Below are 24129 nucleotides of genomic sequence, written 5' to 3' on the forward strand. Positions count from 1 at the left end.
GAGGGAGAGATATGCACCTGAATTTCTGCATCCTGCACAGATTTTTAAATTGCTGAATTCTATCACAGTGGTGGGGTTAAAGGCACTCACACTTGTATGGGTGTAAGGCCTGATTTAGGTAGCATGCCTTGACAACCATTAAAAGAATGTTTTTCTGAAACAAGCAGGTATTCTCAGTTTTGATTCTCACTGAGAATACACACAGAACTAACTCCTCAGCTCAACAGGTACTGGCCATGCCCAGAAGCAGACAGTAGTCTGGGAAATTAATACTAAACTTCAGATGTTTTTGGATATGAATGGTTTTGAGAATTTGGAACTGAAGTTCCAATTAGACCAGCACAGGCAGCAAGTAAGCATCTTGTATGAATTCAGTTCTATTTGCAATACTCAGAGCAGGTTTTCACAAATGGCATAATAAATGAAAAAGAAACCAGTAATTACTGTCAAAAGGTTAAAGATACAGTACAATGATGCATTCCAAGCAGCACATTAGTAGAAAAGTAAATGAGTGCATGTCAAGCAGCTGCTTGTGCAATGTTACAGCAAGTCAAATTTTTTGAGGTGTTTTACAGTTTCAAATACTCAGCAAATTTGTAAAACTGAAGATCAAGAAACTGCCTTAACCAATGCACTACTTGTGCTACTTGATCATAAAAAAACCCTTCCAGCCAAGTAAGCACTGTAATTCTGAGTTCCGAATTTTGAAAACTTATCTTCAGAAAATTAAAACTAAACAACTGCAAAGCAGCTTACTTGTCTACTGTTCTTCACTAGACCTTATAATGATAGCCTGTTAGTTGAGCTCCATTTTCACAAGAGTAAAAATTCATTCTGTTTTAAATAAACATGGTTACCACATTGAACATATAAAAGAAGCAACCCTCTTATGCACCTTTGATTAACACAAGGATCCAACAGTGATTAGTACTGAAGATTGAAACATTATTTTTTGTCCATATTTGTACAGTAGTTAAACTATACTTTTACCTCTCCTGACATATCGGGTGCCATAGGAATGACTGGCCACAAAGAAGAGTAGATTCCAAAAAACACTACCCAAAGTGCAATGCTGCCCCAGATAGCTATATGGCTGAACTGTTAAGAAAAAAAAAAAAGAAAACAGAAAAATCATCACAAGTGCATTTTGACATCATCAGAAAAAGATCTTTGCTATATAGTATTTACAATGCAAATCTGATGTATTGGATGAAATTTCCATGACTTGTATTAATTTAACTCTGCTACTTCAATTACTTATTTCTTAACGCAATATCATAGAATCATAGCATAGTTACGGTTGGAAGGGATCTTAAGATCATCTAGTTCCAACCCCACTACCATGGGCAGGGTCACCACACACTAAACCATGTCACACAAGACTGTCCAACCTGGCCTTGAACACTGCCAGGGATGGAGCATTCACAACATTCTTGGGCAATCTGTTCCAGTGCCTCACCACCCTCACAGTAAAGAACTTCTTGCTTAAATCTAACCTAAACTTTCTCTGTTTAAGTATAAATCTTTCCCCGCTTGTCCTGTCGCTACAACAATACTTTCAGCAGCAGTATTACTGCATTTTAAGCAAATTTAAGTACAATCAGTTCAGAGTAATTTGATTTTTCTAGTTTAAGGATTACTTTTAAGTCTTATCCCAATGTCCTTCTTTTCAGTATAAAGCATTATTTTTTTGCATGTGGATATTCTGTCTTTCCCTGCAGTAACCACAGTTTAGTTTGGTACTGTGGGGAGGGCTGACAAACTGTAAGGGTGTAATATAATAAATGAGAAAAAAGAACATAGTTACTCATCATATCTTATAGAACATTTGAGAATATGGAAAAGACATGTTCTTACCAAAGTCCAATATGAGGTCTCTAATCCAGCCTTCAAACACACAGTCAGAACCACAAACTTAAAGAGAGAGAGAGAGAGAGAGGATTCTTAATTAAAACGAGAATCTTAGCACACAGAATTTATTAGCTTGGTTGAACTTTCAGGAGAACAGAAGAAAAAGTTTAATGATTTTCATACCTCATGTTTACTTGCACAAATTAAGTAAAGGAAAGGAAAATCAACCTCTTCAATTTAAATGTGATCTCCTTAGTAATCTGCAGCAAAGTACTATGTGTGTCAATGCATCTAGCTCTTTTCATGGAGCAGTCTCTGAAAACATCATGTTGTTGTCCTGTAGGACATGCTCCATTTTGGTTTAGATGAGCAGTAGTAGAAAATTCATAATCTTACAGCAAGGACTAATTGATTCAGGAAAATCTTCCTTTGAAATTCACACAAACAAAAATTCTTAGCAAAGAAATAGTTGTTAAATTTTGTAAATTGTATGTGAATATGTATTGCAAGTTTTGCTTTATGTGCAATCTGAAGAACATGAGGCTGAAAAACTGAGTCACAAAGACCAAGCTCCAACAGTTACAGCTATAGTTTCAACTCTAGTTTTTTGGCCAAGTTGGCAGCAATGATATACACGAATTTGTCTGCGGGTGAACTTCCAGAGGCCTCAGAAATTCAGAAGAAATTTACTTCAATTAGAAGCTGAAATAATTGGTTAAATATAAATGACAATGTCTGTGCACTATGTCTGGTGCACAGAAAGATACAAATCCTGCCAGAAAGCTTTCACCCTAGTTCTGTGTTTATAGTTTCAATTCTGGAAGCTCCTATTTCAACTATTGCTGCATTATTAAGAACAAAGAAAGAAAGAAAGAAAGAAACAAACTAAACCCACAAAAAAATCACAGTGCTACAACTCCCTTATATAAAACACATGTGAAATCTAATTAGAAGAAAATTAAGGGCCATGATGAGTGTTATAATTTACTTAGTCTATCCAGTTCTTGTGCTATATTTGGATTAATGAAAAAAAAGAATTATGGCAAAAAAAGTACTCATCTGCTACACCTATTTGCTCTTTTTGAGTCAGTCATGAGAAATAAAACATCTTTTAAGATCATGTCAGGAATTCTCATTGCATAGACAAAATGTATATACAAAACAAACACTGCATGTCTCTATAAAAGGAGATAAACACACTGTGTGAATATATACTCTCCTTGCATCTTAACCAACACCCCTAATGAAGTTACCAACTATGCACAGCAGCTTCCTCAAGAATGTGGGTTTTACTGCTCCCTCTCCCTGCCTTGATCCAAACTAACAGTAGCTCACTGAATCCTATCCAGGAAACAAGAAATCAAACTGGTATTCTTTATAAAGCACTGAGCTTCTTTAAAAAGACTTCTCAAGAACGGTCATACAAATACTTTCATGGCACTCCTATTTGAAATGTATGTTTGAAGAAATAATTCCAGGACATGATATGAATGCCATGTACATTCCTGACTTCCTTTGTGAATTGAAGGAAATTATATTAATTTCTGAATCCCTTTGCTACTGATTGTTTCCCAAGTGATAAATGTAGACTTCCTAAACCAGACTAAAATTTGTGGGAAGAATGAGAAGTACCTTAGCCTCATGATTTTGATATTTTAAAACAATGACTGACAATTGTCAGTGCACATACACTGCACATGCACAGATATTTTTAAAGTCTTTAATTCTCCCTTCTGCTCCCCCAGTTGTGAAAGTCTCTCAGATCTTCATGTGTTTTCCAGAGCTCCTTGAATTCCCATGCAAGAGGAGAAATACATCAATTGCAACATCCACCTCTCCCCAGATTTTCAATCTGAAGTGGATAATTTGGAAAACAAATGAAAAGGCAGGTTGTCTGGACTTAAAATGGTGAAATGATGTTTTCTTGGGGACTCTTTGCCATTCCACAGGTCAATAGCAGGCAGTTAGCCTCTGAAAATGGTGCAGTTTCAGCTCTCCTGGTTGAAAACCAGTTGCAGAAGTGACAGAACAATTATACTGACTTCTATTTTACCATTTATGGGTACAGATTGACAAAGAGTAATGAGTAGCTCCAGGTACTATACTGAAGTAATAGCAATTAACTAATTTTGGAAGGTGGTGGAAAACATAATGTTGCTACAAACGTGAAAATGCAACCTTTGATGTTTGTGAGTCAGCTGATGTCACAGATGATACTCAGATGTTCTGCAGTACTTCAAGATTTCAAGACTTATCCATTGATAGGTGACAATCCAAACAACAGGACTTTTCAAATGCTCAGTTTCATGGGACCATGCTAAACTCTTAGCACAGCATATGTAACTTGTCTTCTCCTGGTGTCAAGCTTGGCTTTTGGAAAGAAGCACAAAGTGACTGGGTAGATGAAGTTCTGAGATTGTTTCAGGAAAGAACATCAGTTGTGACTGCAGTATGTTGAATAGTTGGGTTTAACAAGCGTACAGTGCTGACTCACTCTACAAAATGAAGGCCAATACAAAGGATACTTTTAGAGCAATCAAGGAAAGGAGACGCTATCATAAAACCAGGGTTAGTGCTAGGATAAGTAAAGTTATACAACTCGTGTACATACATAAAACTCTTAAAATAACTTCTGTTGAGTGGAGCAAGATTGCAACTTCTAAAGTACAGTGATCAGTGAAATATTAGGATGAAAATAAGGTGAAAACCTGGTGCAGAGTACCACTCCCCAAGAAGAACCTGTTTTACTTAGAGTAACAGGTGATTCTGGTAGATACTCTTACGAAGTACTTATCAATATTGAGGAAAGCTGTGACATTCAGGTAAATGTCTGACTTCTAAATACTGTTCGGCGTTATGAGATCATGATAGAAATAGACCTGTGAAATTTGAGCTACTCATGTCAGGATTGAGTTATGACAATGACCATGACCTTATATCTTAATTTTATTAAGATTTATACAGAAAACACCCAGAATATTTCATCCATCCCCCTAATGGAGATCAGTTCATCCTATGATAGATTGCATGATCATATGCGACTACTGCGGACAAAATATACTATGCTTGCCTTTTGGAACAGGGAAAGGGAAGTGTAGAGGAAATAAACTTTTAAGAGAATGTGTGAACAAACAAAGTGTGCCTGAAAGAACCAGTTTAAAGGCCATGTACTGACTGGCAGAAGAAACATTTTATTTTAACTGGCACAGAAGCAGGAAATACATAGAAGGGGCTGTGTTTACTCGGTCTTTTATGCTCTTTAACCTTTCTGGTTAGCTGTCCAGAAAACAGTAGATGTTGACAGTAGCTACATTCTCAAAGGGCTTTTTCTAGAACATTTTCCTTTTATCTGTTATATTTCCCTATTCCCTAAGGAAAGAGATTTTTTACAAGAATTATTTGTATTGAAAAACAGATCTTTAGCTTCATTAATGTATTCTAGGACATAAAAGATTAAAAGAACAAAACAAACCAATAATGACTAATATTTCTGAGAGTAATAGAAGATTACTGTCAGGTGTGGGACAGATGTCATTCTGGCAGTTAGGTTGTCTCTGAAGAAACATCTAACAAACCTTGGCTCCATGTGGCTCTAATCCCTCTTCCAAAGCCCCATGATAAATAAAGAGAGGGGTGAACAGAATCGTATCTTTACAAGTGTCCAAACCAGTTCCAGCAAAGGATAGGTGTATCTTCTGCATTTTTATTAAACTGCTTTCTTTTAAAAACTGGAATTCGAATGCAAAATATACTTCAAAGCTTCTCAAGGAGTCATTCAAGAGCTATTTCCTACTCTGAAGGCAATGCAATGAATCAAGTTGTCTATGTAGAGAATTACAAATAAAAATAGAACCCCATCTCTTTAATAGTTAAAGACAGAGCCACTATAGATAGACAATAGAGCATGAGATAACTATAGGAAGACTTACAGTGTATACGGTGTTTCCCAGAAGCAGGTAATCTGAAGTTTTGCCATTGCCAAACACAGTACCTGGAGAAGGAAATAGTGATAAAAACATCTAAGCACTCATAATTGTAGTCTCTGTATATAAAATCTTCTTTTTGGTACAAAAGAGATGGTAGCCATCTCTACAAGGTACTAACAGAAGATTTCACCATGGACTCTACTAACAGTAGAGAACCATAACTTCTAAAATTTTTAATCCCTTAAAACTTTCATTGATTTCACAAATTATGCTAGGAATAGGAGCTTTTTGTAACTTCGTATATCAAAATGAGTAATATTTTATTTGATAATAATTTAGAGTAGCTTTTACAATCAGCGATACAGTATCATACCTTCAGAAAAATATGAAATATAATAGCTACAGTGTACATTGATTGTAACATATAAATAAACACAAAGCTTAGAGAATCAGATTTTCACTGATTCTGGATATTTCTGGATATAGAAATTTGTCTTTGCTTTTATCCATATTTCTACAAAATATACTCAATTTTAAATCTTGAGATGCTTGCTATGAATAACATTTTCAAAATTTACCCAACTGAAATCTGTGGATTCATATACATATCCATTTTGCACACATGGATACACACAGAGCATTTATACTAAAAATCAGTGCCCTAAAGAGATGTGTTGCACGAAATTCACATCTACTGTGGTTCTTAAGTTCAGAATTCTGAAGCAGTGCATTTATGTCTGTTTATCAAAACTTATTTTATGACTATTGCTGGAACAGAGGCTTTCCGGATCCCAGTTCTATGGAAATTTTTGGCAGACATGGGACAACACACAACTATCAAGAAGGAATTTCTCATTCTCAATTAGAAGTACTGAGCTTGCTAAATTTTCACGCGTTCAGTTTAGAAATGCTTTTAGCACTCAAGATTGTTTATATACTGCAACTAAACCAGGAGATTTATTCTGCTGTAGAGGTTCTAATCATTGGGATATTCTTTTTACTGCCATCATATAAAAAGATATCAAGGTACTGTGCATGTAAGTAAGGAAAGATAGAAGTACAAGACAAAAAGGAAAAAAAAAAGGGAAAAAAAAAGGAAAATAAAAGAGAATAAGAAACCTTGCTAATGCTGAGAGAGCATAGGAAAGGCTGTTTTTCAAAAGCTGTGTTGGGGAAAAGAGTAATAAAGGTGTTTGGTTTTTTCCAGCCTTCTTATCACCTTTACAATGAAGTTAATTTTAGTCACAGATCAAGAGTGTTCCTTCTAAAAGCTTTTCAGGACCTGTGAGGCCAGTTTATCATCCACAGAAAAAACATTTATGTACTGATGATCGTCTCTTCTGGAAGAGACAGCAGGTGGAAGTTCATACAAATAGTCCTCCTTAACCTAGCTGTCTCCCATTACACAATGAGGAGCTCACCATGGCTGCCTCCTTTGGTCTAGTGATACTAGTTGCATTCCTCGCACTTCCCTGATTTAACTTTCTCCCTGGACAGACTAGCACACCACAAAGGACTACAAGAGCTCTAGAAGCCCAAAAGCGAAGCTGAGACCATGGCTCATTTTAAAAGTTACAGAAAAGAAGGAGCAGTTGGTGGATTTACTTATACATGTAAGTTTTGCTTCTGCCATTTACTGTTATGTTGATGAAGTTGTATCAGAAGAAGCCTTTGTAAGGAGTCCTTGTCACTTTTCATATACACATGACAGTCCATGGAGTCAAAGACGCTAGTTTTGTGCAGTGTACAATGGTTAGGTCTCATGGAGCAAGTTCTGACAAACAACTGTTACAACTCTATACCTGTTCTCCAATCGCATATTTCTTTGTCCACTCTACTACAAAGCATGGAGCGTTTGAAATTTTACGTTTAGAGACAAGAAAATGAGACTAAATTGTAAACAGGAGAAAATACTCAAAGAAAATTATAGAATGAGTGCTCTGAGAGATTTTAATGATCAAGATTTGATTTTCAATATTTTAATAAATGCCTGCTTGAACTTGCAGTCCCCTGCTTTACAATATATATATAGCAGTAAAGAGCATAATGAGGATAAAACAGAGGAACAGGCATGCAGCTAAATCTGTTCCCATCAGATGTGCTGGGACTCAGCACCCTTATGAACTCCTATATGCAAAGCTGAGCTATCCCCCATTCTTCCCATTCCTCTTTTCATGTCTCAGGATCCTCTTTGTGCCTCTTTGCTAGAACAAGGTGAAGACCTGTTCTCAGAAGTTCCTCTCTCTGGCACTCATCAGTCCTTCCCTAGGAAAGTAATAGCATTATCTGCCTTCCTCTTCACATGCACAGACATCAGATTTAATTAACAGCAGCTCCCATCCTGTGCTTATCTCCCCTTCATGCAGAACTCTGCACCAGCCAGACCCACAGCAGGTTCTGGTTATACCACCTACCAATTACACAATCTCCAGGTCCCAGTTCTGCTCCCCTTACTCACCTGGCCTTTCTCTAGGAATGAAAGAGGAAGACAAGGCAATTTGTTCAGACTTGTAGAGGCCACTTGCCAGCAGGTCAGTTCTAGCCCAGAGGCTGTGAGCTGAAGAGGCTTGTGCTACACTGCTCTCACAAGTGCTTGTACAACTTAGCTTTGCCATTCACACATGAACTCTACTCTACATCACCACATATACTCATTAAACACTCTTCTATCATGTAATGCATAAATCTCTCACACGGATTGGTAACAACTTTGAACAGGGATTTTGGTTTGGATTTGGTTTTAGATTATGCATTGACATTTTGGGACCTCTTTCCTCCTGGTCTGTTTGACCCTCTCCAATGCAAACCATTGCCACTGAGCTCACTCAAATCCAGTGTGATGTGAGTGGCCTTTCTGACAAAACAGGCTGCTACCTAATTCCCTTTACCCATCAGAAGTCACTGAGCATAAAATACTCTGCAACAAGTCTTCCCCTTAACCTTTTTGAGTACAAGCAGCTGTGACCATATAATTATCTAGTCTCAACAGTTACAAAATGTTCATAAGAGCACTTCTATCTTACGTGCCAGGGCAGACTGCCTGGTTGTTTCAGGGAAACTGAGCAGACTATTAGTTTTAAAGAAAACCTGCAGCCCCCACAACATTGCCACAAACTGGAAGCAGTGCTTTCAAGTTCTGTCTAACACAGCTTTCCTCCCAACCACCCCACTTCCTTCTGCAGCTCAGGTGCCTACACAACAGTAGAACTAGAAGAGCCACAGGACTGAGCTATCCAAGATGTCCCAGTTTCCTTTGCCACAAGCCAACTTACATAGATACAAACTAACAGGTTAGTATGCCCGTCAAGTAACAGGAGAAAAGGTATACACATCAGCAGTAAAAGTTTACAAAACTAAGAGACAATGCAAGGGACAGTAGTGATTTAGGATCTTGTAGATATTTACCATGGTAGTGTATTACATACAAAAACTAGCATAATTAAATAGCAGTCTCTTTTTCTCCATCTTGTTTCAGTTTACTTAAAACCTATTTATATAGTTTAACGTATATGTACATAATATTACTCCTACTTTCAAACAGATTAAAAAAACCCCATATTAAATCTACTGCATCTACTCTAGTTCTAGAAATGGTATCTTGAAATTTAGTCACACAAACCTGTTTCATTTATAAAGCTTTATTAACAAAAAAGAAGGTATTAAGGTATTTCATACATTTCAACATGTATATTTTTATTTTTCATAATACTTACCATGCTGGAGGGCTTTTAGTGGAAACCAAAACAGAATGAATGAGTGGAAGAGGCCATTTAAACAATGAACCCAGAAAACCTAAGGGAAAACAGAAAATCCATGAGAACCATTTGCAATAAACTAGCTCTGTGAACCCTGACCTTTCTTTTTATCTGTGTGTTAAATTCACAAAATGTGTTTTTGTCAGGCCACCAGTGTGAAGGAATATAACTGACAGGCACTTTCTGCCTCAGCTCTTCATGGGTCATTTGTTTATTTTTATGCTTTGAAAAAAATGTGTATTATCTCCTCCTTTTAATTTCAAATCAGAAAGGAAATTAGAATGTATACATATGGGAATATCATCAGAAAAATTAAACTAAACCAGACAACTGGAACAATTGCTGCATTCTAGGTAGGGACTTAAAAAGGACTCTAGCGTTTACAATTTACATTTTGCATAATAAGAAATTTTGATGGTAGAACAATCAAAACCAGAGTTTTACATATACCCACCTACATACTTCCACATACAAAGGAATTAAAAAAGGACAAATAAAAGTATATATCTTCCTTATATATCTCCTTACACGCTACATTCTTCGAGTACATAGTTTCATCATAATAAACTTCCTTTGATGTATTTGCTAAATAATTCACATTTTACTTTCAGACTTATTTTCATTTGTAAAATATGCCTTCTACAAAGAACAGTATTAAGGATAAACAAGCTATTGATGCTTTCCATAATATATTGTATAAAGACATAGAAAGACTTAAATCAAAAATATGTAACTGATTTCCCGCAGTACAGCAATCATGTTTTTTCATTAACAATGCTTCAGGCTATCACAGCCTTTATTGTGACTGACTGATGTGTATTATGAGTGTTAAGGTGCTCAAACAATTGAAATGAAGTTGCCTGCCTCACATTTTCCACAATGTCTTGAAGTCTTTTGTTAGATTATACAACTACACTAGGTTGTATGATCCAATTTACACTCCAATACTTTGCACATTTGAACTTGTGCTACTCATTAACCTTTGTCTCTCCTCCTTGCTATGTCATTACCAGAAGTTTTTATTTGACAGAAAGCACAGGTGGGTGCAAGAAAAATTAGTTCTACTTTTCCATTTTCCTGACCAATTCTTATTGTCACATGCTAATCCTTTAACCTCTGTCATGACCTTATAACCTTTGATCCTTTTTACCATAACAAACATCTGCATCAACATTCAAGGCACTAATGTTTCCAAATCTTTAACACCAGCTATTCAACTTATATAGGCGGGAATTTGGTAGCTGGGAAGTTTGTAGATGTTTACTCATAGCAAGTGTTGTATGCGAATAGCTACAGAATTTCCAATGAAGTCAACAATACATCTGTGCAATAATAAAAATATTAAGGCTTATTTAAAAACAGGAAAAAAAAATTCCAACAATTGTTACTTAGGACTTACATTATTTATTAAAATGATCACAACACAACAGTGGCTCTATTAATGGAATACAAAAAGTCTGATATTTGTAAAGCATTCACTGTGACACAAGAAACTATTTTCCCTAGTTTCCTTACAGCTTTCAGGTTTGTTTTTGTAGGTGAAGTGATGAAGTGCGGAAGAAATAGAAAAATCTCATATGCTTCACTGAACATAGTTTAGACAAATAATCTATATAGATAAGGGTATTCCAGTTTTACAGCACAAGTGGCACAGATATGAGAGCTAAGTATGCTGTATGGGTTCTACACATCTACTGCAGACCATCAGATGTAGGCATTGTTAATTCAATGACAGACGGAAAATGTCCAAGTTCAACATACAATGACATTACTTGAAATGTCCCAATTATATTTAGAAAAATCAAATATAAGGTCTTATAAACACTACAGTATTCATGAAATTGCAGGTTCAGGAACAAGTTTAATTTAGTTTTTTAAAGAGATTACTTATAGACAAGTCTGGAGAAATTAATTATATATTTTATATATTAAAGTGTCCTACATTCTTTTACTACTTGCACTAGTCTCTCCAAAATGTTGCCCACTTCCCACCAAAAGTAGCCACAGATTCTGTTTGATCCATTCTGAGACATTCTAAACTGACTCAAAGTATTTTTTTCCCCAAACTCAAAATTAAACCATAAAATCACAACTCCAAATTGACAAAGAATTGTACCAAGTCACTCCCTCTACAAATCTAATGACAGTTCTTATTGTCCCCTGCAACACTTCTCCACAGGCTTCAGTAATCCATTTCCATATAACAGTACAAATACATACAGCCCAGCAACGGAGAGGTCTAATCACTTCTGCCTATAGAAGACAGCTTTATTACCAGCAGAGGAAAAAAAATTCGGGCTGGGGAAAAAAAAAAAACCCCAATAAAAAAATGCTTGCTCTTTTCCTACTTACTAAAAATGAGTGAGTATGATTTGCACCATTCACAGACATGTGGACAACTGGAAACAACAGTAATAAAAATGCACTCCATTTTTAAATATGAGCAGCTTAGAACAAAAAGAATAACAATATTGAATTCCTATTAACTCCTGCTTTAACTGTGTTTGATTTTTTTTTTAAATATACCTTAGTATTGAAGTCCAGTGCATTTTGTGAAGTCTTGTATAACTCAGGATATTTCAGCATGTTTTCTTTTCGGCAGGATCTCTCAAATATACCAAGAGTTAGCGGAGGCATTGCTGTAAACATCTAGTAGGTGGATTAAAACAAACAAACAAATAAAAATATACTGCAAAACTTTAGAGTACTTGCTTAAAGACTGCTTACTCAAGAAACTTTCATGTTTATGGTTGAAAATAACTGAAAACACACAAATCATCTTACCACATTGTAAAGACCTATACACCATCTTTCAAAAAGAATTTGTCCAGAAAATCCATTTACAAATGCAAACCAAATCTGAAAAAGAGGAGAATCATATATTACTCAAATATCTTGCAAGGTATTATAAATACATTTTTCCAGAGCTTCACAAAAAAGGTATCCCTAGAACACATTTACAACACAATTGAAAGTGTTCTGGTTTGAATCTATGTGAGAAAAAATTACATAAAACCAATCTGCATTCAAGAACAGATAATGGGCAATCTAGTCAAATATGTGAGCAATTCCACCTAAGTATGAAACATTTAAAGGAAGTAGCTATTTTCAGAGGAAATGTCATATTCTTTAAGAGTGATTTAAGATCACTGCATTTATATTGTACTTAATTCATAAAGAAATGAAAATTCTGAGAAATATGGGTGTGTGTCATCTTATCATTAGCAAACTTCTTAGAGTTCATACAGTAAGTTGCAGTTTGAAACTGAAAACTGTACCAATATTCCTTTCTCATGCATGAAACTCATGAAAGGACAAGGCTTTACCACTAAATCAACTACAACTACTTACTTAAAAAACACTATCTCAGCTACAGAGTACTTTGGACAGGCAACTGGATATCTATCTCTTTCACTGCCTAAGTTTTATCACTTTTTACTAAAAGTGATACTTTTTACTAAAAGGTTAAAAAAAATTGGAAAGGCACAATAACAGATTTTCTTATGTCTTTCGGAAGACTGCTTGCTTCTATTTCTTCATGTGTAAGTTCAATGACAAAGTGGAGAAGCAGCACATCTGATGAATCTTTATTAACAAGTTACGCTGAAACTGTATTGCCTATGACAAAACATAAACTGTAAGGTGACAGAAGTGAGGATCATCTAAACAACATTCCACTCAATTTAAGACTCATGTTTTTCAAGTGAATTTTTAGTTGCTGCTTTCCAGAGACTTCCCTGCAGTTCATATTTCATTTGACTTTACCATGGAAGCATGAATTGCTACAATCATAATGTATGTTTACCAGTATGTATGTACTCAGGCTGGCCTCCAGGTGACCAGATTCTATGGCCAAGCTCGGATTTTTTTTTAACATGTGGTGGAATGTCTGAACATGTTTGTGACTACTTTGAGATGGAAAAAATCCTGAAATTAGAAACAATTTACATTAAAAATGAGAAGTAAAATCCAGCCAGAAAATTGCTATTTTTTCAACCAAAAAATGAAAAGTAAATAGATTTTTTTTTTTTATGGCCAATGATTGGAACAAGATCACATACAAAGTCATGAATGTTAGAGGCTGCAATACAGAGTTATAGAATACACTGAATTTTCTGAAGTCTTATAATGTTAATTTTCTTTACTTTGGTTAACAGTAACAAGCAGTATTTTCTAACCTTTCAGTTTATTCACTGAAAAGACAATGGAATTACTTTATGCCAGTAGAGTCAGATCTTTATAAACTCTTGTGTATTTTGATTTTTGACTTTTGAAAGAGTAGTTATGATTTGACCATGATGAATTTAGCAGACATTCATTAGCAGCAGTTTCTCAGTTGCTGAGTATGAAGGAGCGACATGAGTGCATAATCAGTTGTTCACTACTGAACACATAATCATGCACTCAGCATCATCATAGTTTTTTGGATGCTTTACAACTAAATGTGTGAACCTAATCCAGGTTCACCTAATCCGTCACCACTGCTGTATACAAATTGTGGTCATCAACTGCCATCTCTGTTTTCAACCTTCTCATTAGAAGTAGGTCCTACGTTACTTTACTCCCAACCTAGGAAGATGGCTAGGAAGACAGCTCTTGAGAGAGGAATGAAGGAGTATGTATTAGTACGATTTACCTCCCTCCCTCTTTTTTTTTTTTTCTTGTTTGTATCAAATACTGAAGTAAATTTTAGAATTCTTAATTTGAAAGAGTTAGGGTGGTGGAAAAGGACATTTTTAATAGAGTACATGTGAGCCAGTAGCTGGGTATAAATATGTGTACACCTCATTACTGGCAATTTCAGACAGTTTAACAGAAGTACTGCTCTCTAGGAGGAAAATAAAACAGACCGCAAGTAGACATATAACTGACCCTTTATAACCAAGGAGTATACGAACCAACATTAACTTTCTGTTGTGATTTAACTAGCAGTCAAAATGTTACGAAATTCTCATTTAAAAAGAAAGGACCAAATATGTGTACTGGATTTATCCCACATCCTCACTGCTCTTAAAGATAAATGATGTTAAGCAATACTTGAAAATGTTTTGTAGTCACTTTTTTAAATAAATGAAAGTACTTAAGATAAAATTTCATTTGCAATGGAATGGCATATATGAAATCGCTACCAAGCCTCTCAGAAATGCTATGCATCATTTTATTCCTTAGAAAACATGTTGCTTTTAGTTTTATTTTGTACAGAACTTCAGAGTTAAAATCTTCAAGCTATTTAAACAGTTTTACTGTAGAATTGTAAAGAAATTCTTTAAGGCATAATATTAACTTCCTTAAGCATTTACTTTCTTCTAAAGAAAGCATGCAAGTTACAAGCATTTTAGGTCAGTTTAGTGTAATAAGGAACTGGAACTTGGTCAGAGCTCTAGATGCAAACCAAGAAAAAAATGAAATCTGGTAGCATCCCTCGGTTCTAAAGTTCTTGTTGAATCTACCAAAAATTGGTTGGGAAGAGAAACTTTTTAATGTGGCTAAAAACAATGCCCTCTGTAGTAGAAACACTACTGTTCAGTGGAATACCAGACATACATACTACTTAAAAAGACAGAGCATCTTTTAGTATCTAAACAGAAACATGGATTTTCTATTGTTTACAATAGATAGTATTTGAATGTTCACATTAAGAACACCAATGGCTCAAAAATAATTGGCAGATGTAGAGGGGAAAGAAAAGGCAGGAAGGATAAATGCAGCCCTCATCTCAAACTGTAAGAGGGGAAGAAAATAAGCCACCTACTTGCCCCAGCTTCTGAACTTTGGAGCCTAGAAAATTAGACTCTTTTCTTACATGAAAAAACTACTATGGAGTTTACTACATTATTAATAGCTACAGTGACAAGAAAGCCTCACAGTGAGAAGTTTATTCATGGAAAGTGTATTTCATTCTGATTATGATGGACAATAAAGGCACCTGTACCTGCAAAATAAGTTTTTAGAACACGTTGTATCTGATACTAATTTAGGAGCAGACTCAGCCAGTTCTCTCTTAGAGGAAAGGTCCTACTCTAACTCAAATTACTAATCCAGCACCCCTACACAGCAGAACAGGTGATAGGTGTCCTTACGAAGTAATTTAGACTATGTAAGTAAGGTGCAAGTAAAAATTCAGACCATTTTATAGCTTAACAGCTACATAATTTCCATGGAAAACTAAAGATCTAGGTTCACAGCCCTTCTAAAATGAGACAGACCTCCATGCAGAACCTTGTATTTCCAAGTTTTCAAACCATATAATGCAAAAAAGTGGACATGTGCATAATCACTTCCTGTTTTGCGTTTTAAACTGAACTTGGTGCAGTTTGCATACATGAAGTAAGGCATGGCATATTTTGAACAACAGCACCTAAGCTCCACACCTCAGAACCAGGATGAGCGTACACAGAAAGCCTGCTCACATTTGGGGTTATGCGTGATCTGGGTCTCAAAGTGACCACAGGCACTCATCTGATGTGTCAGGCACAGGAAATCAGGAACAAAATGGCAAACTTCAGTTCTGGACATGAGCAGCACAAAGTGTGTAACTCAGCACTGGGTTTAGGGTGGGGGGAGTAAGGAGAAGATAACCATCATCTGAAGTTTATGGAGGCAGAACAAAAAATGGCATTATAGCTCTAATTACTTAGTATAATTGAATTGTTTACATAGTATCACTTAAATTGTTACAAACAGCCATGTTCAAGGATCTGTGACTGAACTTTAAATGTGAATTCCATGCATCTGTTTTTTCTGTTTGTGTCCTCTTTTATTTGAATTTTCCTCTACATGAAACATGAATGACCTGTGAAGATCTTCAAATTTTATTTTATTTTTAAATTGTAAGCTTTAACATAAGCCAGTTATTTAATGTTACTACTAGTTATTGCTAGCTATCAGAACAGAAAGTAGGAATTAGAAAATTTTGTCTTTTTGATGTTAAAGGGAGGTTTGCTTAACTTCATGAAATGTATAGTTTAAAGAGAGAGTATACACAGTAATAGTAATTATAAAATCAAAACCAATCCACGAAGGAGTTTTCAACCACTAGATCAATTTCAATCCCAACCATCACTATAACATAATGACAGCCCCCTCAAAATAAGGAAGAGGCTTCGCATAAGCTTGTCTTACTATGGGAAAGTACACACTCCCATACAGGTACAGGCTTAATAATGCTGTCTATTGGAAATAAAAAGCTTTCACTTGCAATTTAGAATGATACTTCAAAACATAATCTCTAAAGTTACTGGGACTAGGCCTGGACAAAAGATGAGGCCCATGTTGAAATATCTATTGGATCAAGACACAGACGAGAAAAAGTTATTACAGAGCGTTCTTATGAATAGGAGTTTAAATGTTGAGAAACACTAATTATTATAGACCTTTATCATTTTCTGAAACAAGAAACCAATAGCACTTATTTTGTATCACCCCAATAATGTCTAGGAAAAAGGCTGCATTTTAGATTAAATTGAATCTATTACATATTTGTTTGATTAGTATTGAGCAGAGATTTAAAAATATAATATACATCTACTAAGTTAAGGTAGGTATTTTTTTGTTATTGTCAGCTAATAAAAGGAAACTTGTTTAAAGCAACTTCCAGACATGCCTTTCATAGCATTATTTTCTAAACTCCAAGACAGAGGAGGCGTGGCCACAAAAGCTTCACAGGCATTTTCCTGATGTAGCATTTCTGCATATTAAGCAGCAGCTTACAAACACTCATTGAGCTCTCTGCTCCCACGCCTGATCCGTACAAAAAACTGAAAAGAGAGATTCAAGACTGGTAGTTGTCCTTTCTAGAGACATTCAATGATGAATTTATGCCCATTCACCCACAGTATTGACATGAGCTATTAACATCTGTGAAAGTTTTCTGAGCTGACAAACGCTGGGTTTATAGGAATTCAAGTAGAAGTCATCTTGTCTTCCAGAGAAGGTGTATGTGGTAAAATGATTGTATGGATTATATATAAAGGGTCATAACTCATACAAAATGATCTCTTTGCCCTTCCATCTGCTCAGGAGATCTAATCTTTTGTACTTTTATACTTTTTATGCTATGATCTCTGTACCTTGCATTTAACTTTCTTTCACAAAGAATACAAATGGTAGGATACTTGGACCTAAGTTATAAATTTAGAGTGTGTTTGCAGGTGACTGACAGAAAATTGAGAAAAATAAGGTAGTATGCTCTAAAGCCCAATTTTGTATGTTTTCCATAAACACAAAGTATACATTAATACTGTTTTTTTCAAATATTTCAAGAGCTACTGTCAATCAGTAGTTCTGGAAGTCTAGTCATTTAAGCAAATAATCGGCTTTTGAAATGCAGGATCTAAAGTCTGCCATCACTTCTAAAGTGAAAAGGATCATTAATGGACTTGCTTTCTCTATAGCTTCCTACTTTATGTTTTTCTAAATAGGCTACAAAATTGCTACTACTTAGATTGAAATCTATTTGTTAATGACACAATAAAGAGGAAAACCAGGAAAATTTAGAAAATGCAAAAAAAAAAGTTAAGAAAAATGCACCTTTTTGGCTACAATACTTGTTTATGAAAAGATGTTTGAATCATCTTCAAATATTGCAACATAAATATCAGAATCAGAAATATTAACCTAATGTTTACATCAGTAGTAACAGAAATGAGGCATGTTCTTTCAGTAAAAACTGTATACATATTGTTCAAGTTTAAGATATTAACTTGAAAAAATATATAAAAAACTATTAGTTTTCAAAATAACTGTAAACACCATTAATATAAAAATACAGGAGACAGACCTGTCACAAAACTTATTTTGTGATCAAGCTTTGCAACAAATTAACTTTTTTCCCACATTTTTAACACAAAGTATCATTGTGAATATAAAGTTTGACTCAATTCTAAACGTAATTACTACATGTATTTGGTTATAAGAAAGTGAGCAGCTGTTGAAAGAAAGAACAGTAAATAAAGGTGGGGGAACTTAAAATTACATTAAAAAATGTAAGGATGCCATGTAGTCATGAAGGTCATGAAAACTATAGCTACACATGCTGTTTTAACCATACACTGACAAAGTACATTTTATTTTAACGCATGCCTCTCATACAACTGTATTTTTCACAAGACTCCGGTCTCCTTAAAATCACAGGTAAGAAAACTAGGCCAGTTACTTTAAGATAAATATTCCTGTTCATGAACTAGAGTCTAAGCAGGCATGGTTACCTTATCAACAAGTGAAAGGTATGTAACAGCGTAACTAAAGATGTATGTAAAAACCCCAAGTACTGTTCTGTACAGCAACAGCCCTGCAGCTCAACAGTGACCTGAAAAAGAGCTTCAGATTGTGAACTGGACAGCTACCAAAGCTCGAAAGCTGGTGTCACATTTATTTCTTGGTAAATCACAAGCACATGCATCTTGGTAAATTTAGGGCTATTTGTAACTGTATTCCTTAAATACTGTAATGATGTTACAGAATTTCAACAACCTAGAAGTATTGTGCAACACAAACTTTCAGTACTAATATTTGGTACATATTTTTAAGACAATTGGAACTTTGAAAGTTAAGAAAAATCACTAATATTAATCAGCTTATTAGAAAGCAAGACTCAGTAGAAGTATTTATTAGCAGTTTAAAAGCTTCTTTAAAATCGTATATAATAATCAAAAGCTCAAAATAATAATGTCTGTACTTTCAAGAAGTAACATTAACTGTACCGTAAAATTACCTCGATAATATAAAGGACTATATTCTTGTAGAAACAATACAAGATGCATTTTGCTACTCTGTTATAATTCCAGGCTCCATGAACCAACAACAAGTTCTTCAAATACTTGAACTGCAAAAGTGAAAAATGAACAAACATACAATGAGAACATGCATGCACCAATCTGATATCAAACTACATTACTATAGTGTTTTATAGTGTAATGACTTACCTGAGCAATAGAGTAGTCTGAAGAATTTGCAGCTTGTAGACCTTCGTTCCCACTAATACCAACACCAACATGTGCTGTTTGTATCATACTAACATCATTCGCTCCATCACCAATTGCTAGAGTTACTACCTTAACTTGTTTTTTGACCATTTCTACAACTTCAGATTTTTGAAGTGGTGATACCCTAAGAGATAACAAAAAGAAAAAATAATACAGAACATTCAAAAGAATGTACTTTAAAAATGTACTACTTAACCTGTGAAAAGGTAACAAAAACAAGCCAAGTAACATCCTGGTCAGCAACAGTTATTGCCTTTTAGGCTGTATGTTAAAAGCACATTCTCAGCAAAATTCACAGAAAGTTTGGATTTGCTGAAGCAAGATGTTAGTAGGACTGAAGCGACATAGGTCAAACAGCAATGGGCCCTTAAAATGGAGTAATGGAAGGGACCCCAAACAATGCCACTACCAGCATTAACTTGCAACAATTTCAGATTCTGGCATATTATATTGTTACGCTTTTTATTTTCCTCTCTGTTTAAATATGAATTTTATAAATAAACAAAAGTTATTTAAGACACAGATGTCAAATCAAACAGTAACAAACAGAGTGGACAGCACTATGTTAACTTAGACTACACCGGTGAACTACAGGAACCAGCTTTGAACACTGACTCTTGATCCTCCACTTTGTCTAACAGCTTGTAACTTCTCCCTCATTCTTTTCAGGACTATTCCAATTATCTGTGATTAAGAAAACACCTGTCCACCACTGAAGGGACAAATTATTCCAGGGATGACTCTCAAAAGCTCTATTGATGAAACTGTATCAGTTTTGGCTCCATCTACCGTTGTGTGACACATATGTACCTTTCATTTCATGTTGTTAAAGTTCTATTCTGTATGCTGAAATTGAGTCCTTGTAGTATTTAAGACGTCATAACTGCAAATAATATATAGAAATCAAGTGCTAGGACTGGTGTTTTTCACAGGGTGACAAAGCAAAGGAGCAAGCCCTAAGCAGTGTGGCAATCCACTCTTGTGCTTCCTGGCGCTGGAGTCAAGGTTAAAAGCCTGGCCCTTGTTTCATGGTACAAACAGAAACAAGAAGAAATGTAAAGAGCTCTGTATGTCTCCCCCACCACTGCTGTTCACTGCTTCATACAAAGAGAGCAATTGTGATATCAAAGCATGACTTCTGCTCTGGAGTTGGGGATGTGAAGTTGGTGAACTGTTCTTTCCTCATCTACCTTTCCAGCTTTCCAGATGAACTCATTGTAGATGCCTCCATGCAAAAACTAAATGTGATGGCAAGCAGAACTTGCCACTGGACATGTACTGACACTAAGATCTGGGGAAAAACACGTATTTCTAATTAATTTCCTACAAGTCTATATGCACACTCAAAGCAATAACCTGACTGGTACCATAAGCTTCTGGCATAATAAAACGTTACTGTCTGCCCAGTGATCTCTGGCATTAAAGACAAGGCTGAATGATTTGCCTGTCTTGACACTGGACAGACTGACATTATGGGTTAAAATGCGTATTGCTTTCTATTTGGACTAAACTTTTGATCCATAACACAATTTGAGAGGAAATGTTTTCATTTCCAACTGGTGGTATAAATTCCCTCATCACACTTCTTCCTGATCCCCCTCCAAAAAAAAAAAAAGAAACAGAACAACCCACCCATCTCTTTCCACATTTAACACAAAGTTTTTACAGTTAAAGAACACTGAAACAGCAATTATATTCTTTTCATTAACCACACAGATACTAACAGCAATGCTTGGCCATCGCTTTTTTTCGCTATCTGTAAACTCAACCATACAACCAACAAGTAATTACATGATTGCTGAAGCTAAAGGCATTGCCACCTGCCTTCTATTCTGCTTGAATAAGAATGCAATTAGAAAACAACTTTTAAAAACAACAACAGAAGAAAAAGAAACCCCAAAACCAGAGAGACAGCATAAAAAAATTTCCAATGTTCACATGACAGACAAACTATAATCTTAACAAAACGAAACCAAAGTTGTTCTTAGAATTGGTAGCTGAAGCTGGTGACTGAATTCATGGTGTTAACTGAAAAAGTAAATGCAGCAGAGGGGTGAAAAAGTTCAGAAAAAACCCAAAATCTCTGACATCACACTAATGATATTATGCATTATCCATTTCACTTATTAACAAACCCAAGTTACAAAAGATTTCAGAAAAGCCAACTAACAAGGGCAAAAGTAGAAACAGTCTTTGAGAAATTCTGACGAGTATGTCATTTAGAAATGCAAATTTCACCAAACCAACATTAATTTCCTATTAAAAGAAAGCCCTTTCCCACTAAAATAAAGGCTATTTAAGTTTTTAGCCAGCTAAGGTTTATGTTAATTATTCTGAAACACAGCTTAAAAATGTAGGAGAAAACAAAGGTTTTCTAGACATGAATTTTAAGTTCCAAAACACGCATTTATTCTTGTAAAATCCTTGAAGAATTAAGTTTTGTTTAAACCAGTAAATTACAGTAACAATCACAATTCTTACTTAACAGAAATGTTAAAACATTTCTGAAACTCAGACTACTTAAACACTGAGAGAGCATGCCAAACATTTCCTGGTGCAGGAAGTCAACTTACAAGCATATTAGAGAGAACTGTTTTGAATCTAATTTTAAACAGAAATGATTAAGAAAAAAACAAATAAATTGAGTGATCATTATCTGCCTTCCTGTGTAATTTTATACATTTTTATGTCTGAAATTAAAGCACACTCTCTTTTCCATAAATTCATTAATATCCTATTTGAAGCATATTTATTATTTGTTTCAACCACAATCCCCCTTGTTTCCTGTAGAATGAGATCTTATGGATGCATCATAATCACACAACTTCATTATACACCGTACTTTCAATGGTATCGGTTTATGAATTCAGTCCATATCACCAAGGTATCCTTTTCACTATAGAACAGAGTGATACTTGATTCAATTTCAGTGTCACAGAAGAAATATGAAGGAACAGTATAAGGCTCATAGCTCACTGGGAAAAGAAAAGAAAAAATATTTTCCATTTTTCTCTAGCAAATGTCAGTATTTTTCATTTTACCAACCCTATAAAGTTTCAACGACTAGATTAAACCTCAACATTAGATAGATGACTGAGTTCCCAGCAAAGGGGTACACTAATGATGGTTGCCTCTCTTTTCTAGACCATTGTGCTTAACACTGAGACAGTGTTGTGAAGGGAAACTAGGTACATGGTATCTACGCCCATCTTTGCTCACATACAATATTGTAACTACCACTGGATTCCAGTAACATCCTTGTAGTCCTTTCCATTCTCCTCTCCATTTGCCAGAGAACACCTTCTTATGGTTCACCTTCAGGTGATGTTCCATGAGTGGAATGAAAGCCCCAATCCTAATCTGTGCCAATTAAGTTAAATTTCTTAAGATTTAAGTGCCAGTAATCTGAGAAAAAGGTTGCAAAAAGTTTAACTGTGTGATTTCTCAAAAGCAAAAAAATAAAGGAGTGAAAAATAATACAGCCTTTGGACTGAAGGCAGCGATCTAATTATTCAGCAGCCTACAGAACACATGGTATCAGACTTTTGTAAAAGGTACCTGGGATGTGTACAGCCCTGTGACGAACCTGGGATGAAAGCTTCTGGGCAACAGCCCTTCAGAAAAATTCTGTGGTCCAAGTATATCAAAAAGCATTTCTGTGATCTTTTGTTACATGTTTTATTTGAACTCTACTGATGAGTGTTGCATCAAGATTTGCTATAGTCAGCTTCTATAGAAGATTCCTGACCTGAGAATGTCTTTTTCATCTTTTTAACTTTCCAAGAATGGTGGCTTATTTTGCTTTCAGACAAGCTTACAGAGGCAGTCGGAAGGTGCACTTACTCTTATTACTTGGTGCATCAAGTTCATGGTGAAAATAATAAAAACTATCTCTTGTTCATTTTGTTCATTCTTAGCTGTACACTTTTACAGAAGACAGAATAATCCATTGAACACTCTTCTTACACATTGCTCTGAAGCTGATACAGAACTGGAATTCAGTTTGTCAAAGTTTAAGCCAAACATCTGCTTGGAATTAACAACATAGAGATTTTTTTTAGGTGAAATATCTACTGAATATTTGTCAGCTTCATCTATGTTATGGCTAGTCTTAGGAAGAATCCACTGGTAATAGAAACTTTAAAGAAAGTGATGTAATTTGTACTTTTAAAACCAAGGAGTGCTTAAAACATTTACTGCCTTTATATGGGTGGAGAAAAGAACTAGATTTTCATTTAGCCAGGACGATATATATTTAAATGACTTACCTTAATTAAAAATTACCATCTTTAAACTTTCTATTTTCATGTTCACAAACAAGGAAATGAAGTTTTTGTTCATATTTTTGTTACTATTTTGTTCATATTTTGTTAATATTTTGACAGAATTTTTACTTTTGAGAAGCATATGATAACAACTCACTAAAACAGTGAGTGTTACAAGCAAATATTTTAGTTTTAAACCTGTGGCCAATTTTCATACAACCACAAAATATGTCAGAGCATGTACCTAGAAATGTATTGAAACCAGCTGACCCAAGAATAGTACGGAAAAGTAGAAATGGCAGAGAGAATGCTACTAGAACAGAAACTTTAATTTTGCACTTTTTGTTGT

General features: G+C 35.1%; 1 protein-coding gene across 1 annotated transcript in view; it reads right to left on the reverse strand.

Moving 5' to 3' along the window:
• LOC104403997 (phospholipid-transporting ATPase IA) overlaps positions 1-24129 on the reverse strand; it is a gene marked incomplete at its 5' end in the record, with an annotated part of 48568 nt that overhangs the window by 18869 nt on the left and 5570 nt on the right. The window contains 8 exons of the mRNA XM_010012314.1: positions 991-1098; positions 1858-1914; positions 5781-5842; positions 9491-9569; positions 12059-12181; positions 12317-12391; positions 19245-19355; positions 19456-19639. Of these exons, the coding sequence (XP_010010616.1) occupies positions 991-1098; positions 1858-1914; positions 5781-5842; positions 9491-9569; positions 12059-12181; positions 12317-12391; positions 19245-19355; positions 19456-19639 (799 nt within the window). The remainder of the gene's footprint in view (positions 1-990; positions 1099-1857; positions 1915-5780; positions 5843-9490; positions 9570-12058; positions 12182-12316; positions 12392-19244; positions 19356-19455; positions 19640-24129) is intronic.

This window comes from Nestor notabilis, unplaced genomic scaffold (genome assembly GCF_000696875.1).
Source record: "Nestor notabilis isolate BGI_N333 unplaced genomic scaffold, ASM69687v1 scaffold27603, whole genome shotgun sequence".
Classification (NCBI taxonomy): domain Eukaryota; kingdom Metazoa; phylum Chordata; class Aves; order Psittaciformes; family Psittacidae; genus Nestor; species Nestor notabilis.